This window comes from Hemisphaericaspora subhashii, assembly GCF_019202705.1.
Source record: "Hemisphaericaspora subhashii strain CBS 10753 chromosome Unknown scaffold174, whole genome shotgun sequence".
Classification (NCBI taxonomy): domain Eukaryota; kingdom Fungi; phylum Ascomycota; class Pichiomycetes; order Serinales; family Debaryomycetaceae; genus Hemisphaericaspora; species Hemisphaericaspora subhashii.
The window spans coordinates 1-15,326 of record NW_026057197.1 but is presented as its reverse complement, the minus strand read 5'-3'; the positions used below and the strand labels follow the sequence as shown (position 1 = coordinate 15,326).

General features: G+C 34.3%; 5 protein-coding genes across 5 annotated transcripts; 2 read left to right on the top strand and 3 right to left on the bottom strand. All coding sequences in view use genetic code 12, as the record gives it.

The window, feature by feature from the left end:
• Window positions 1-727: 727 nt before the first annotated feature.
• J8A68_000274 (uncharacterized protein) lies at window positions 728-1,294 on the bottom strand (the record flags this gene model as incomplete). Its single annotated transcript, XM_049406550.1, has 1 exon — window positions 728-1,294. The coding sequence occupies one exon, from the start codon at window positions 1,292-1,294 to the stop codon at window positions 728-730; it is 567 nt and encodes a 188-aa protein (XP_049266423.1).
• Window positions 1,295-2,785: 1,491 nt separating this feature from the next.
• Window positions 2,786-3,772, top strand: GLC7 (type 1 serine/threonine-protein phosphatase catalytic subunit; the record flags this gene model as incomplete). The annotated part of the gene is made up of 1 exon (XM_049406539.1): window positions 2,786-3,772. The coding sequence occupies one exon, from the start codon at window positions 2,786-2,788 to the stop codon at window positions 3,770-3,772; it is 987 nt and encodes a 328-aa protein (XP_049266422.1).
• Window positions 3,773-5,841: 2,069 nt separating this feature from the next.
• RPS27 (40S ribosomal protein eS27) lies at window positions 5,842-6,532 on the top strand (the record flags this gene model as incomplete). The annotated part of the gene is made up of 2 exons (XM_049406528.1): window positions 5,842-5,844; window positions 6,287-6,532. 2 exons carry the CDS (start codon window positions 5,842-5,844, stop codon window positions 6,530-6,532), a joined length of 249 nt encoding a protein of 82 aa, XP_049266421.1.
• A 1,037-nt stretch (window positions 6,533-7,569) lies between these two features.
• Window positions 7,570-8,817, bottom strand: AAT21 (aspartate transaminase; the record flags this gene model as incomplete). The annotated part of the gene is made up of 1 exon (XM_049406517.1): window positions 7,570-8,817. The coding sequence occupies one exon, from the start codon at window positions 8,815-8,817 to the stop codon at window positions 7,570-7,572; it is 1,248 nt and encodes a 415-aa protein (XP_049266420.1).
• Window positions 8,818-11,592: 2,775 nt separating this feature from the next.
• On the bottom strand, window positions 11,593-15,326 carry EMP24 (Emp24p; the record flags this gene model as incomplete). Its single annotated transcript, XM_049406506.1, has 3 exons — window positions 11,593-12,152; window positions 12,920-14,215; window positions 15,077-15,326. Coding segments are annotated over 3 exons (2,106 nt in total), but the record flags the coding sequence as incomplete, so codon positions are not given.

Genomic DNA, 15,326 nt, shown 5'->3' with positions numbered 1-15,326 from the left:
ATTGTTTACCACACAAATTTTCGCAGCCATTCGAAAATTACCAATTTTCAATCTTGAGGAATTGATTCAACTGAATATGAACTTGAATGAATATTAGTTTCGAAAGACAGCATAGGCAGAAGCTATCCTTTGGAAATAGATACTTCATATATGACATTATGGACTCAATTGCCTGGTGGTTTTATGCTCCATATTTGTAATGGGGCCATGTATATCACAGAGAGGCAAGATAAAAGATAATTGAAATGTTTACTTCAAGAAACAAGCTTTACTAACTGAGAAATTCGATCTATCGATATATATTATGAATATATATATTTATATTCTATAGGGCTCTGAAAGTATCCATGCTGATTTGGTGAGGTCCACTTCTTGATGTGAAGCTACGGCAACAGACCCATCGTGGGTTGGCAGCTTCAGAGGCAACCGAGTCCATGTGGGCCCAAAGGGAGTTCAAACGTCCACGACATATAAGGGGAATGTATCTAACAAAATCTATCCAAACGCAACACTGTTGATCTTGTTGTTACCATGTTTGGTTTTCATCTTTGGTTAAGCTTTCAAACAACATGGCCCGAGTTATATATATTTCTACTCGGGCATACTAACAGGATAGAGTAAAATAGGAGATCCGACCGCAACTTCACACGTCGTTACGCCAAACTGCAATCAATTTGTTTGTGATGTAGAATTCTCTATCTTGAATTTGAGGAATAAAAGCCTCTCTCTATTCAATCTTATTGGAAGGAGCACTGGGGAAAAATCCTTCTTGCTGCATCTTTTCCGATCTTTCTTTATTATATTTCTTCTTTTGATGCAACATTAATCTACTCTTATACATGGCATCATGTAATTTATATAATTTAAATTTATATTGCTTAATTTGATTGGTATTCTTTTCCAAATCAACTAAAACTTCTTTCATTTCATCTTTTAATTTTTCATATTTTGTCTTTTCTGATTCTTTTGGATTATCTTCCTTTTTCTTCCAATAATCAGATACTTTATTCCAAAGATATGGAGATTCTACTTCGATATCTTTATCCAATTTTTCTTTCTTTTTCATTAATTCATCTTTTGTTTTCATGAGTTCAAGATAATCAGGTTGATGAATTGGTGATGCAAAGTTCTCGTCTTGTAGATGTTGAGGACAGACATAAAAGAAATCTAACTTATTTTCACATAACATTACTGTCGTCGTTGGTTTATAACAAATGGTACATGATTTAGAATCACTGGATGCTACCAATTTAACTTGATATTTATTAGGGAAAAGAGGAAGGATCTTACTCATGACGATTTAGATTTATTTGAATAGATCCTTAAATTTAGGATGTTCAAAATTGGTAGTGGTAGGATGGAGGTTGGACTGGGACGAGTGAAGCATTGAAGATATAGAATTTATGTGGTGGGGAAAAAATCCACATCAAAATGAAACTTGTTTTCTGCAACACACTTCAAATTGTCTCTTTTTAGATAAGAACAAAATGGACACAACATAAGACGAGATTACGAGTTGGAGCTTTGTTAAAAGAGTACCAGATGATAATATCCATAGATTAGTATGTCATGACAATGATTCGAATCGCTGACATGGTCACCCTTTTTTTGCATAGGCATGATCTCGTTCCGGACACAGAAACCGTGGAAACCGGCAATCCTTGAATGATCTCCAAGAAGGGTAAAGATACCTAAGTATATATCAGTCTTATTTGATCCAGAAGATATCCAAAATGTTGTAGCTTTTGACTTTAAACGTGGCGATATCACAATCTGGTTATGCTATAGCTTCAGAACAAATCACGTGCCACATACAAGCCTCAGACAAAGATTCGCCTCTTTGGACCAATCAAGATTCAGAATTGCCACCCAAGAAAAAATAAAATATTAAGGGGGGAGTGGGAGATGAGTGAAAAAAAAATTATGAAACAGCAAATCAGTTTTAGACGACCATAAATACAACAAGAAAAAAAAAGTTTAATCAATAGCGCATCAATTCTACGACATACACGTAAATTATTGAGATTCATTATGTAATGGTTGGTGATTATACGCTCAAGAATTGAAGAAAATACAAACCTACATGCAAATGCTGGTGGGTTTCCTGTAGGAACAATGTGTCTATATTGAATTTGAATAATTGGTACCGGCTCTCGCCATCCTTCCTGGTTTGTTTAAAAGATAACAACGATACCAAAAAAATGTCGTCATTTTTTATTTCTTTTTTTGGGATTTTTGGTTTCTCCGTTTTATTTCTCTCATTTCCCTCATAGTTAGAAGCCTTTGATACAACCAAAGAGAAGAGAGAGACATTTTTCTAAATTTGTCTTTTTTTTTTTTTTTTCTCTCATTCTCTTCCTCGCTCAGACTCTCTCTCTTTTTTTTTTTTTTATTTCTGGCTCATTTTCTCTGAAAAAGGATAAACAACAACCCACTTTTGTTTTTTTCCCCTTTGGAATTTTGTTTTTTTTTTGGGTTTTTTTAATTTATAATCAAACATTACACACATTAAAAACATCTAGACTCATCCCTAATCAATCTATCAAAGTAAGGTCAACTCATTCACTCATCAAGACCTCTTTATTTACATCAACACATATACACAACACCACATTTTTTTTTTGTTTGAATTATTGCAATAGTTAAACAACAAAAAACCAACATTTTCTCATTTTTGAAGCAAAGAAAAGAAAAAAAAACAACAGCAAAACCAAATTAAACTAGGCTTCCTATCAGCTACTCATCACATCACACATATACATATACATATATACTTTAAATAACCATGTCGACTGATCATCAAGAGGCTGATATCGATTCTATTGTTGATAGATTATTAGAAGTAAGAGGTTCAAGACCAGGTAGACAAGTCACACTTTTAGAACATGAAATTCGTTATCTTTGTACAAAGGCAAGAGAAATTTTTATTCAACAACCAATATTATTAGAGTTAGAAGCTCCAATAAAGATTTGTGGAGATATTCATGGTCAATATTATGATTTATTACGATTATTTGAATATGGTGGATTCCCACCAGAAGCAAATTATTTATTTTTAGGAGATTATGTTGATCGTGGGAAACAATCACTTGAAACTATTTGTCTTTTATTAGCTTATAAAATTAAATATCCAGAAAACTTTTTCATCTTGAGAGGTAATCATGAATGTGCATCCATTAATCGTATTTATGGTTTTTATGATGAATGTAAAAGAAGATATAATATTAAATTATGGAAGACTTTTACTGATTGTTTTAATTGTTTACCAATCGCAGCAATTATTGATGAAAAGATTTTTACCATGCATGGAGGTTTATCACCAGATTTAAATTCAATGGAACAAATTAGAAGAGTAATGAGACCAACAGATATTCCTGATGTTGGTTTGCTATGTGATTTATTATGGTCAGATCCAGATAAAGATATTACTGGATGGTCAGAAAATGATCGTGGTGTTTCTTTTACATTTGGTCCTGATGTTGTGAGTAGATTTTTACAAAAACATGATATGGATTTAATTTGTCGTGCTCATCAAGTTGTTGAAGATGGTTATGAATTCTTTTCAAAGAGACAATTGGTTACATTATTCTCAGCTCCTAATTATTGTGGTGAATTCGATAATGCCGGGGCGATGATGTCTGTAGATGAAAGCTTATTATGTTCATTCCAAATCTTAAAACCAGCTGATAAGAAACCAAGATATCCACCTTCTAATGTCGCTAATAATAGACCAGGAGCGGCAGCAAGAAAACCAAAAAAGACAGGAAAGTAAAACCTGAGAATGACATAAGGGAGCATAGCAAGCAATTACAATACACAACAACAACAACGACCATTTATTATTGACTACACACCACAACAATTTTTCAAACAAAACTTCATCAATCTTATTTAATTATTATTTTTATTGCATCTGTACATTATTAAGTTTATTTTTTTTTGGTTTTATCAGAAAGTTCGTTCATTCTTACCACCATAAACAACCACCAATCCAATTATTTTTATTAGCCATATTTAATTCCCATCCATTTTTTGAGAGATTCTTGACCTTTTTGTTTATAATTTTAGAATACGACATAAGAGAGAGAGAAATGGTTTTGATTATTATTACCTTTTTTATACTATTTTATAATAATTGATTTGAAAAGGGGGGATGGTGTTAAGGTTTCATCACATTTTATTTTTGTATATATAGACAGAAAACAAAATTTCATCAGAAAAGGAAGTAATATTAATTTTCACTACAAAAAAACATCATCATTGTTCATCATGAAAGATCATCATCAACATATGACTATTTTTGCTACTATATATAGATTTATATAGTTTCGTCTTTTTCCATTCTTCTTCTTCTTGTTCTTCATTGTTTGATTACGTTTCTTATTTTTTTTTTGGATGTTTTTCTTTTGGAGTATTTTTTTTTGCAACCAATTTTATTTATAGGGTTATAGAAGAAAACAAAAAAGAAAGAGAGAGAGAAAGAAAGCAAATGATGGGACGGTCCTTCCGGAATGTCTTCGGTGGTATCTAATGAGAAGATGGTATTTTCAAAAAATTTTTAGTTGATGATAATATGTGGTGATGGTTTGTATGGGGTTATTGATCTTTGTTTTTGGTTTTTTTTATATGATGGATATGGGATTTTGTTGGTCAATCATTATTTTTTATTTGCTGTCTAGGTGGTATGTTTTATTCGAATTTGATGATTATTACTACAATTTGGCGTGGAGGTTTTTAAAGTTGGTTGAAAGGAAGAATTGCTGTTTTTATTTGAATCGATAATCTTTAAGAAAGGGATTTTTTTGTTTGGTTATTTTTGTTTGGTGTTAGTATTATTATTTTACGACTGTTGTTGGCTGTTACTGTTGCTGTTATTCTAGGCTTCTGTTGTCATTATGCTCTGTATACTTTTCTGTGTTTTTAAATATAAAGTCCTATAGTTTCTATTTCAATATATTTGTTTTTTAATGTTAAATGTTTGCGTAGAGAGTCCCGCCAAATTCGGGATCCCGGCTATTATTGTTCCTCTAAATAGCCTCTCTTCAAATAACGGAAATATCACTCCGTGAATCACATTCCAAAGTGGCGAGTGCCACAAGACTGCCTTAGAGCAACCTGATAAGCGAGTTGCTCCACTCTTCCAGAAAAGGCACAATAGCCGGATTAAGGCTTAGATGCCAACTACATTGCATAGAGCTATAGATGTTCAAGTATTTGATTACAAATACTTGTTGCAGCATCAATTTGACGTCAATTGATGGACTGAATTACAGTTAAACGTCGCTAATTGACGAATATTGCTCATCTAAGATACAACATTTCAGTAAGAAGGGCAGAAACACTATGCTGATTGGCCCATTCTACAAATATTTCTCTCCATACCATATTAGTGGCGTGTGGGCATCGAGAAATGAATATTTGTAACTGTATTTCCTTTAGCTCATAATACCCATTGTAGGTGTTTTGTATATCCTTAGATATCTCATACTAGAGATTGGCTGCAAAATATGTGTGTAAAATATCAATTTTGAAATATTGGTAACACACACGACCTTTGAATTAGAAAAATATTTCAGAAAAAAAGCAGTCACAAATTCACGTGATCCAGTATTTTTCTAGTTTGCTGCGATTACCCGGTATTTCTCGTCTTCTTTTCTTGACCTAATTACACTACTATACATACATTCAATTTCCGCCTGCACACTACTTTCTTTACGCAAAAAAAAAGCAAAAATCAATGAACCTCAATTTAGAGTCGTTTGGGAAAAGACAAAAAAAAAAATTTTCAAGCTTTACATTTGATACAGTTTTAGGTTCTAAGTATAGATTGATAACGACAAAATGGTATGTTCAACTTGCCATATAACAATTCAGGATATAATAGAGAATGATCGCGGAAAGAAGCCTCTTGTGAACTGATTGATTGATGACTAGAAAACCACGAATTCGAGGTTGATTTGAAAGGGTGCCCCCGAGATGTCAAAAATTAAGGGGATCCATTAAATGGATGGCAATTTTAATACAAGAATATTCTACAACAACTAAGTAAGGTAATCGACTTCAAGTTACAGTTTCACAAGCAACTACAAAGAAATACTTGAGACATGAGCCTGATCGTCGTAGATGAGGAACTACGCCAATTTTTATTGAATTCACCTTCAGTGAATGAGAATAGCAAAGGAGGACTCAGACCCATTTCAAAGCGAGAATTCTCTAATTCATACCTTGAGAATACGCATCGTATTCAAAAAAGTACATTAGATTACTAACATTAATTTTTTTATAGGTTTTAGTTCAAGATTTATTACATCCATCTCCAGCTACTGAAGCTCAACAACACAAATTAAAGACCTTAGTCCAAGCTCCAAGATCTTTCTTCATGGATGTCAAATGTCAAGGTTGTTTAAACATCACCACTGTTTTCAGTCATGCCCAAACCGCTGTCACTTGTGACTCTTGTTCTACCGTTTTATGTACCCCAACCGGTGGTAAGGCTAAGTTGACCGAAGGTTGTTCTTTCAGAAGAAAGTAAACTTTTTAGAAAATCATTTGAAATAAAAAGGGGAATAGAAATCCAATAAACACATACATACATATAAGAAAAAGCATGTTGGGTTTTTTTGTTTCTTTATTATAAAAAATTTATATGGTTTTGTTTTTGAAAGGTTCAATTTATTCTTGAAGAAGATGAATGTATATTATGCATTGTTCATGGTGTCAATTTATTAATTATTTTTTTTGGATATAGAAGGTGGTGGTTACTTATTATATATTTAAAGTGAAGCTAGTTTCTATATTTGTATCATAGGGTGGGTCCTTTATAATCTACACAAACTTTTTGTATTTAATACACAAAAAATTTTCGTTTTGAAATGAAATTAAATTATAGACATTTGTAGAGTGCTCTGTCGTACTGATTGCGATATTTACCTCTATTGTGTGTACAACAGCGACCATTTTTACGGGTTGCAAATTGTACCTAAAGCACCAATTTTCGTATCGCAGTTCTCAGATGTAGGAATATTACCTCTATCGTACGCATGAGAAAGAGCAAGAAAGACAGGGTCAACGAATCCCCTGACCGCTTATATAATTAGAGTGCTTGTCCGTATGACAGGACGTGTTGGTACCCGCTTTGACTATCTGAAATAGCGGTAGGGGACGACTTCAATTTTGCAACAGGTGGTGGATTGTCACACGCCTCAACGGAAGTATCGAATCTAAGCTAACATGCGAAGACTAGGCTTAGGCTTCCTCCAAGTGCTTACATAGTATTACAGCTTCCAGTGGCATATTGCAGGTGACCACCAAAAAAGCACAGTTTTAAATTTTCCACAATTTTCTAACAACGGAAATTTTTGACAGTCAAAAATAAAAATCTTGTCAAAAACCTCGGCTTACGCAAATTGCTGGAAAATATAATCAAAATTTTTGCAACTTGTATCATCTAACATCGTATTATTATACTCATAACTATAAACTTTAAATCACTCTATATAAAAAGACAAAGATAAAACATGTGTGATTAAAAGGCAAAGGGGCATTAATGGTTAAAAAAAGCATCAACAACTACAACTTACTCTTTGAATGGAATCTAACAACTTCATCAATAGCTTTTGCGACTCTATCCACATTATTTTCATTCAATCCAGCAACTGAAGCTCTACCACTACTTACCAAATAAATACCGTGATTCGTTTCTAATCTTGCAACCATTTCTTTGGATAAACCAGTGAAAGAAAACATACCAGTTTGACTAGTGATATGATCCCAAGTACCTGGAGTACCTAATTCTTCTAATTTAGAACGTAATGCATTTCTCATTTTATGAATACGACTTGACATTGTGACTAAATCTTGTCTCCATTGATCATATAATTCAGGATCATTAAGAATTGTAGCAACAATCTTAGCACCATAAGCTGGAGGATTTGAAATTTCTGAACGAGTAATCTTATTCAATTGAGATCTTACGGCTTTATTCAAGGATTCATTAGTTTCCAATTGTGGAATAACATGGACAGCACCGACACGTTCACCATACATACCACAATTCTTAGCAAAAGATTGACAAATCATAATTGGAGAAGAAATTATCTTTTCATCAATGGCATATCTAATTGCCCAAGCATCATTATCTAAATCACCACTAGCAAATCCTTGATAAGCGGAATCAAATAATACAAGATGTTGACCCTTTTCCAACTCTGCTAAGATTTGTTTCCATTGATCTCTAGTTGGATCTAAACCGGTTGGGTTATGAGCACATGCATGTAATAAAAATACACAACCTTTTGGAGCAGATTGAATAGTTCTTAAATAACCTTCTAAATCTAAAGATTTATTATGATCATTCCAATATGGATAACTCTTAACTTCAAAATCTAAAGTTTCAAAAATTTGTTTATGATTTGCCCAAGTTGGTTGAGAAACATAAATAATATGTTCACCTTGATAAAATTCTTTAATAAATTTACCAGCAACATGTAAAGCACCAGTACCTGAAAGTGATTGCATAGAAATAACTCTATTTTCAGCAATAGCAACTGAATCTTTACCTAATATAACATTTGCAGCCGATTTAAAAAATGGTTCAAATCCACTAATACCCAAATATTCATGATTATAATCAGGTGAATTTATTAATTTTTCTTCTGCTTTTCTAACAGCTGGTAATATCCAAGGTTTACCATTGTTATCTCTATAAGCACCAATACCCAAGTCAACCTTGGATGTACGTGGATCAGCAACATAACGTGCCTTTAATCCAAAAAGTGGATCAGGTGGAAGTTCAGTAACACCAGCAAATCTAGTCATAGTATAGTTGTTTAAATATGCGTGTGATAAATAACAAAAAATGTCAAATTATAAATAAAATAAAAAACTGTAATTCGAAAAAGACTGTCAGAATTTCAACTCCTTTTTAAAATAAAGATAAAAGTTCAAAGTAAACAGAGAATCGGACAGAATATCAGAAGACAGAAAAAATTCAAGAAAAATGATAAGCAAAAGAGATATTTAATGACATTTATAGTTTTTTTCTAATACCGTATATCAAAATATTAGCACAAAAAAAGAAATCTCCTTTAATGCGATGAAAAAAGCGGTATAAAATAAGACTTTCGAATATTTTTTAACGTTTTATGTGTGTCATACGACAAAATAATAATTTCGCCCTTCGGAAGAATTGTAAAAAAGAAAGCAAAAAAAAAGGAGGGGGTGAAATTAAGCACCATGCGAGATGAGAGAAAGAAGTTTGTTATAATTGCCATTTGGTCCTTAATGCCGAATAAGAATAGATCCAGACAGACATTTTTTTAGATTTACATTTTCAGAGTTTCATGTCGTAACAGTTTAGACTGGTGAAGTCATCGTTGTATGTCTTACAAATCATATGTTTTTTTAATCACCGAGATGACGATATGATTATTAAATGATTTATTTTCGGCAACGGGACAACTTCTTCTTTCACCTTCTCTAGCACAAAGAAAAGGGGGGAGGGGGCGTGGGGGTGAGCGCTTTTGAGATCCCGCCTGCATAGATCTTTCACCACCAACTTTTAAAGTTACCGGTGGTAACAATAGAAAATGACACACTAGAAAACTTTTTTTTTCTCTCGCCCATTCTTTGTTTAAATATTCTCGGTAGGATGTAGTTACTCCACACTCCGGCGCCATTATTCTTATTATTGTCCTTTCCTCTTTCAGTTATGCCTGGATTCGCTCAAGTTGGTTCCAGATCTTGACATGCGCTACAAGAAAATATTATTCGTAAAGGCTTTGATTAATAACTGTTGGCTCTGGCTCTTATGACCGGTATAAACCTAAATTACCTTCCTTCTTTTCTGAATCTAACGGGGCATTGTTTTACGAATAAAGAACGCATGTTTCCATCTGCTGTTTCCAGCATCCCATAAAAAATCCCTCCGTCCGGACCGCGGCAATATCTTCATCAACCGCTTTATCCCGACCTCCACAATTTTCTCCAGATTTTATAATTAAGAAATTAGTTTTTCATTCATAAATAAGATTTCAATCCCAGATGATAATCAGCTTCGTTGTGACGTTGTGCTCCATATCATAGCTGTATTACCGCTTCTTTATAGAAGGATGTTATCCCGCCTCCCAACCATTTGTCAAAATTTTTTTTTTCTTGGAAGAGAAAAAAACTATGTTTGTCGGAGTTTGAAGCTTCTCGCTTAAATTCCTTAGTTTGGCGATCAAAATTGCAAGAGCATCTGAAAAAAGAAATGCCGTAAACCGAGGCGAACTACAAAGGGCACATATTCTCGTTTTACATTTCATAACCGTTAGGATTTCTTTTAAAACCATTTTCCACAGCTGGGAGAATAATACCACAACTGTCGCTAACTCCTGTTATTGGTAATAAGTTACATTTTTCTTGAAAGCTTGTTGCTAATTGTAAGTTGCGCATGAAGGGAAGTTTCGGAAAAAAAACAGTTTCCCCTCGGAGGGGAGTTTAGTACCGTCGCTTAAAGTCTTGGGTCAGTAGATTTATTTATTCTCGTCTCTCCCTCGTTGTGGCTAAGCCGAGGTATATGATGAGTACATGTATGTAGTACTACCATAAAACGGCCATTGGAACAAAGAATCCAGGTTTAAAATATACAACCAAATTTTGCAGGATTTTCTCGTAATTATATATGGACAACTATTCAGCAGTCTGCAGTCAAACTGTCAGCATGAAACTCTAATTCGCAACCCAGAGCAATGTCATCAATTCATTCAAAGAACTCGCCATGCTTAAGTCCCTCCCCCAGAGTTTCTAGATAGTCACTTCGAATTTTGGAGAAATGGTTCAGACTATTTTCTTATTAGCTTTCTTTGAATCTTATTTATCCATAATGGTTGGACATTACCTAGTAATCTTCCTGGTATTCCTGTGTCCACCTCCATTGAATAGTGGGAAACCAAGAGAGGAGTAGAAGATTACTACCGACATGACTTCGAAGATGTTCACAATTCTTCATCTATTTGAATTGGCAAAAGTCTTCAATTGCATCAGGAGCTTTATGTCAATCGGAGAAATCAACTGTAATAAACAGATTTTTGAACAATCATATTCTATGACTTAAACAAGTGGTAGACAATCAAAAGATTACGAACATCATATCAAACTCTCGTCGTATAGTAAACAGCCAGACCGTTTACCGGTTTCAAGAAGCATGAGCTTGAAACTAATAACAATAAAACTCGAAAGCTTCTTCGAATTTCGCACAGCTTCAACGAAATTAGATAGATAAGAGATCATGCCATTTACACGCACACCCTGTCCTTCTTGGCAAGTGGAAAACGTCAGCACTGACATAAACGAACACTCTAGAGCCCAACGGCAGGTCGAACCTCTTTCGTTTAACGGGTAAACTTATATTATCCAAGCCACGATTTTTTTGAACAGAATTCTTAGTGACAACAAATTTCCACAGAAATAAAGTATCCATAGACAAAGAGATAGACACACAATGAAAAGTCCGATCCTATATATTAAGAAGCTTTCCTTATGCAGCAAGACATCTTTTTATAACAAACTATAAGTCTAAAGAACTATTTATACAATGTTTTATTAGTGTTTTCAGACGACAGATTGAACTTCAAAGAATCTCTTCAAGTAATAGATTTGGAAAATAGAATTAGCAGCAACAACAATAATTTGGAACACAGACCACCATTTAACTCTTGAATTAGTTGATTCGGCAGTGTTTCTATGTGTTCTTTCTCTAATCACTAAATAAGTTTGTTCAGCCTTAACATCATTTGTCAATTGACTTAATCTTTGTATAGCATAATCCAAAGTATCCAGCTTAGGATCACTTACATCAACATATACAACCCCATGAATATTGAATGAAACATCCAAATCAACTCTGGCAGTTTTTTCATTTGAAAAACAATAAGTATATTTCCCAGCATCCAGAGCCCTAATTGATTCATCACCATGATCTATATCAACTTTTTTAAGAAGAGTTTTCCCCTGTGGTGAATTAATGTAGAAATCAACAGTATATTGTTCTGCATTATGGGGGTTACGGGATCCAACTTGGAAACTAATTGCCAATTCATCATTCTTGTTTAAGTTTTCAAAGAAACATTGTTTACCATAAGGTGCAATTAATACATTATGTGCAGTTGCAACTGATATTAAAAATAGAAAGTATGTCAAATATTTCATCTCTTTCTTCTCTCTTTGATTGATTTGGAGTTGTTTTTAAATATGGCTTCCTATTACTAGCCGTTCTTAGTGTGTGTGTATAGTAATGTGTGTGCTGATCTGTTCACTTTTTTTTTTCGCCCAATTGAAATTTTTTTTTGCTTTGGTTGCTTTTTTTAGTTAAATTTGAAACTATAAACAAGCACTTATTCACGTTCTACTATTAGATGATAGAACGTTCATCACGTGTACATTCCCTACTTAAGTACTCAAAGGTGGAGAGATATGATCACTTGATTTATTAGTTGACTGCAAAGTTGAAGCTCAAGTAAGATCATGTTCCATTGATTGGTTACCCGGCCGACAGCAGTATTTAATTCATTCGCTACCAGGTGTAAGTATCCAAATTGGCTGCTAAATATTTTTATTCTTAAAGTATTAACGCAATATACACATCATCTATGTGCAATAATCTCAGAATGGGCATGGGGAAATAAGCTGTCATACCTTACAAGCAACCATTCCTTCCTACAAGGATTACCCATTCAGCAATGCTATTTGAAGAGTTTCTGGCTTATGATTTTTCCTGATATGGCATGCTTCCTAGCAAAGAAGTTTTATCAGATATTATCAACGAATACTCAATGACCTAAAGGGAAAGAAAACAATAAAATCCATGTATATACCACACTGCTATTACAAAGCTCCAACTCTATATGTAATACAAATATATATTAAATTGCAAAAATACAAAAGCTGACAATCAATGCAATTTGAAAGTACATCTTTTCCAGTAGCATTCCGGCAGATCCTTCGAAAGTCTCAAAAGAAGGGGTTGGCCTCATAGGAGCCGACCCCAGAGTGTCCCCTGTGACAGAAGATTCAGAGTTTAGTTCCACTGATGGTTTAACCAGAGAATTTCCAGCGACAAGTGTTTCAGCCACGGAATTTCTGCTGACTGATGTTTCGTGTTGTGAGTCTTTAGCAATGGAAGTTTCATCTTGAAAATTACCTGAAACTGAACGTTCTGGACTTGTGGTTTCGTCATCCCCATATGCCGACTCCTCGAACCCTGGGAGGGTAGTCTCGTTGTATTCTAGGTCGGCACTAGTAGTTTCATATGATTCTGAACTGTCCAATGTAGTTTCTGGGGTGATTTCTATCCCTGGCGCAATAGTCGGAGGCAAGCCAGGACAAGTACAACGACAAGTTGAACGTACTTGAGCATCAATGATCCCATTGTATCTAATAACGTAGTAATCCCCTTCTATCTTACCTTCAAATCCATCTGTTTCATAACCTGGTCCGAAGGTTACTTCTAAATATCTTCCATTTTCGACTGCTAAATAGTTCCCTTCTGTATTAAAGATAAAAGTTGGATCCTCGTTGTAGAACCTAATTTTCAAAGAATGTTGGGAACCAAAATTAACAACTTCTATGCCTGAGTCTTCTTCGAGATACAACTCAGTTTTATCCCCCGGATCGTCTGAAAGGCAAAGGACAGGTCGGATATTAACACCATTATTGATGAAATTAGTATCTTCAAGAATATAGCAACCATTACCAGTATCGAGTCCAGAGTTGTAAATAGTTGCACCCTTGGCACAAACTACCCCATTGTTAATTGTACCAGAACTTTCAAATATAATGTTCTCTGGACTACCAACTATGTAAACATCTTTCAAATTTAGGAAATTTTCTGGAATGTTTATGAATAAGAACCCTTCATTGTTTAAGTTCTGGAACCAGAGATAACCTTGATTTACAACTTGGGGTCCTAACTGAAGTTCTAGAGATTCATCTCCCATGGCTGCCATCACATGAAGGTTACCCAAATTAAGAGCGTTTTGTATTCGGAAGACTTCTGAAGCAATTGACGTATAGTAGTAAAAGTCGTTATTAAAATAAGCACCATTTATGGAAGTGTAGTCCGAGTCAAGAAGTGAAAATAAAGCATTAAACTCGGCCTCATCCTCCAAGCCTCCTTGCAACTCCAATCGACCTCCTATTTGAATTACATCTTCGCTATACACAATAGCACAAGAAGCTAACTGCAGGATTGTCACCAATAACGCAATTATGAAGTGAATACCATGCATTTTGTCGCAAAATCAGTACACCAATGACACAAAATTGAAGAAGCTAGTTACAGTACTTCAATCTACTGTGTTTTGTTTATGAAATGTGTCAAAATGTTGACATCCCAGATTAGTAATTTCTTAGAAAATTTTGAAAAGTGAGCTTCTAAATTCTTGGCTTCATGTAATTGACTGTGATTTCTCAGTTCAATATTTCGGACATTTAAGTCCTTGAAGTGGTTGTCCTAGTTATTTTGGATGGGTCCTACTTCTATAGGCGACTTTCAGTTCATTCTCATTCTTCATAGCATTGTTGAAAATGTTATTGACACTATATGCAAGGAAGAACATTGATCCGGCCATTCATTTCTTTCAGCATTGCCGTTCGGTTACAAGCGTCTCATAAAGATTCACTTTGCTCTCGGGAGATTTGTGATTTGCGTGAGATGACACATCTATCAACTCGCTTCTACATAAAATACTATCTACCGAAATTATGATGTAATCGCCATGCCGACATTCGGTAAAATATCTCCGAATCTTTTGGTGATACTTGATAGTCATACACGAGAGTTGATTAGCCATATCAATCCTGTTGTTAGATAGGAAGAAGGTGGACCAGAAGACTAACTACAATTTATATTATATGTTGAGCGGAATGCTTTTATTAACCTAACTAAACATTCAACTCTTATAGAAAACAAATCAAATACCGAAAAGAAAATCGCTGGTCAACAGACCTCCAAAAACTTCATGGTGTCAAATAATATTTCACTCTACAATTACAGTATTTAGATCAACTATAAATCACCGTTAAACAAAAGCAAAACAAACAAGCACAATTATCATATTTGCTAATAAAGAACCCCCAACCATCCCACCTGCACCATCGGCTGAAGTTTCAGTCTCTGGGTCAGTCGAATTAGATAGTAAGACACCGGCATCAAGACTTTCAGCTTCTGGAGTTTCATCTTGGGAAACATCCGTCTCAATCACATCAGCAACAATATTATCTTCAGTTTCACCTATCTCCTTGTGTTCTAACAAGTGACCAGCAGAATTCGAAAGTTGGTCTACACC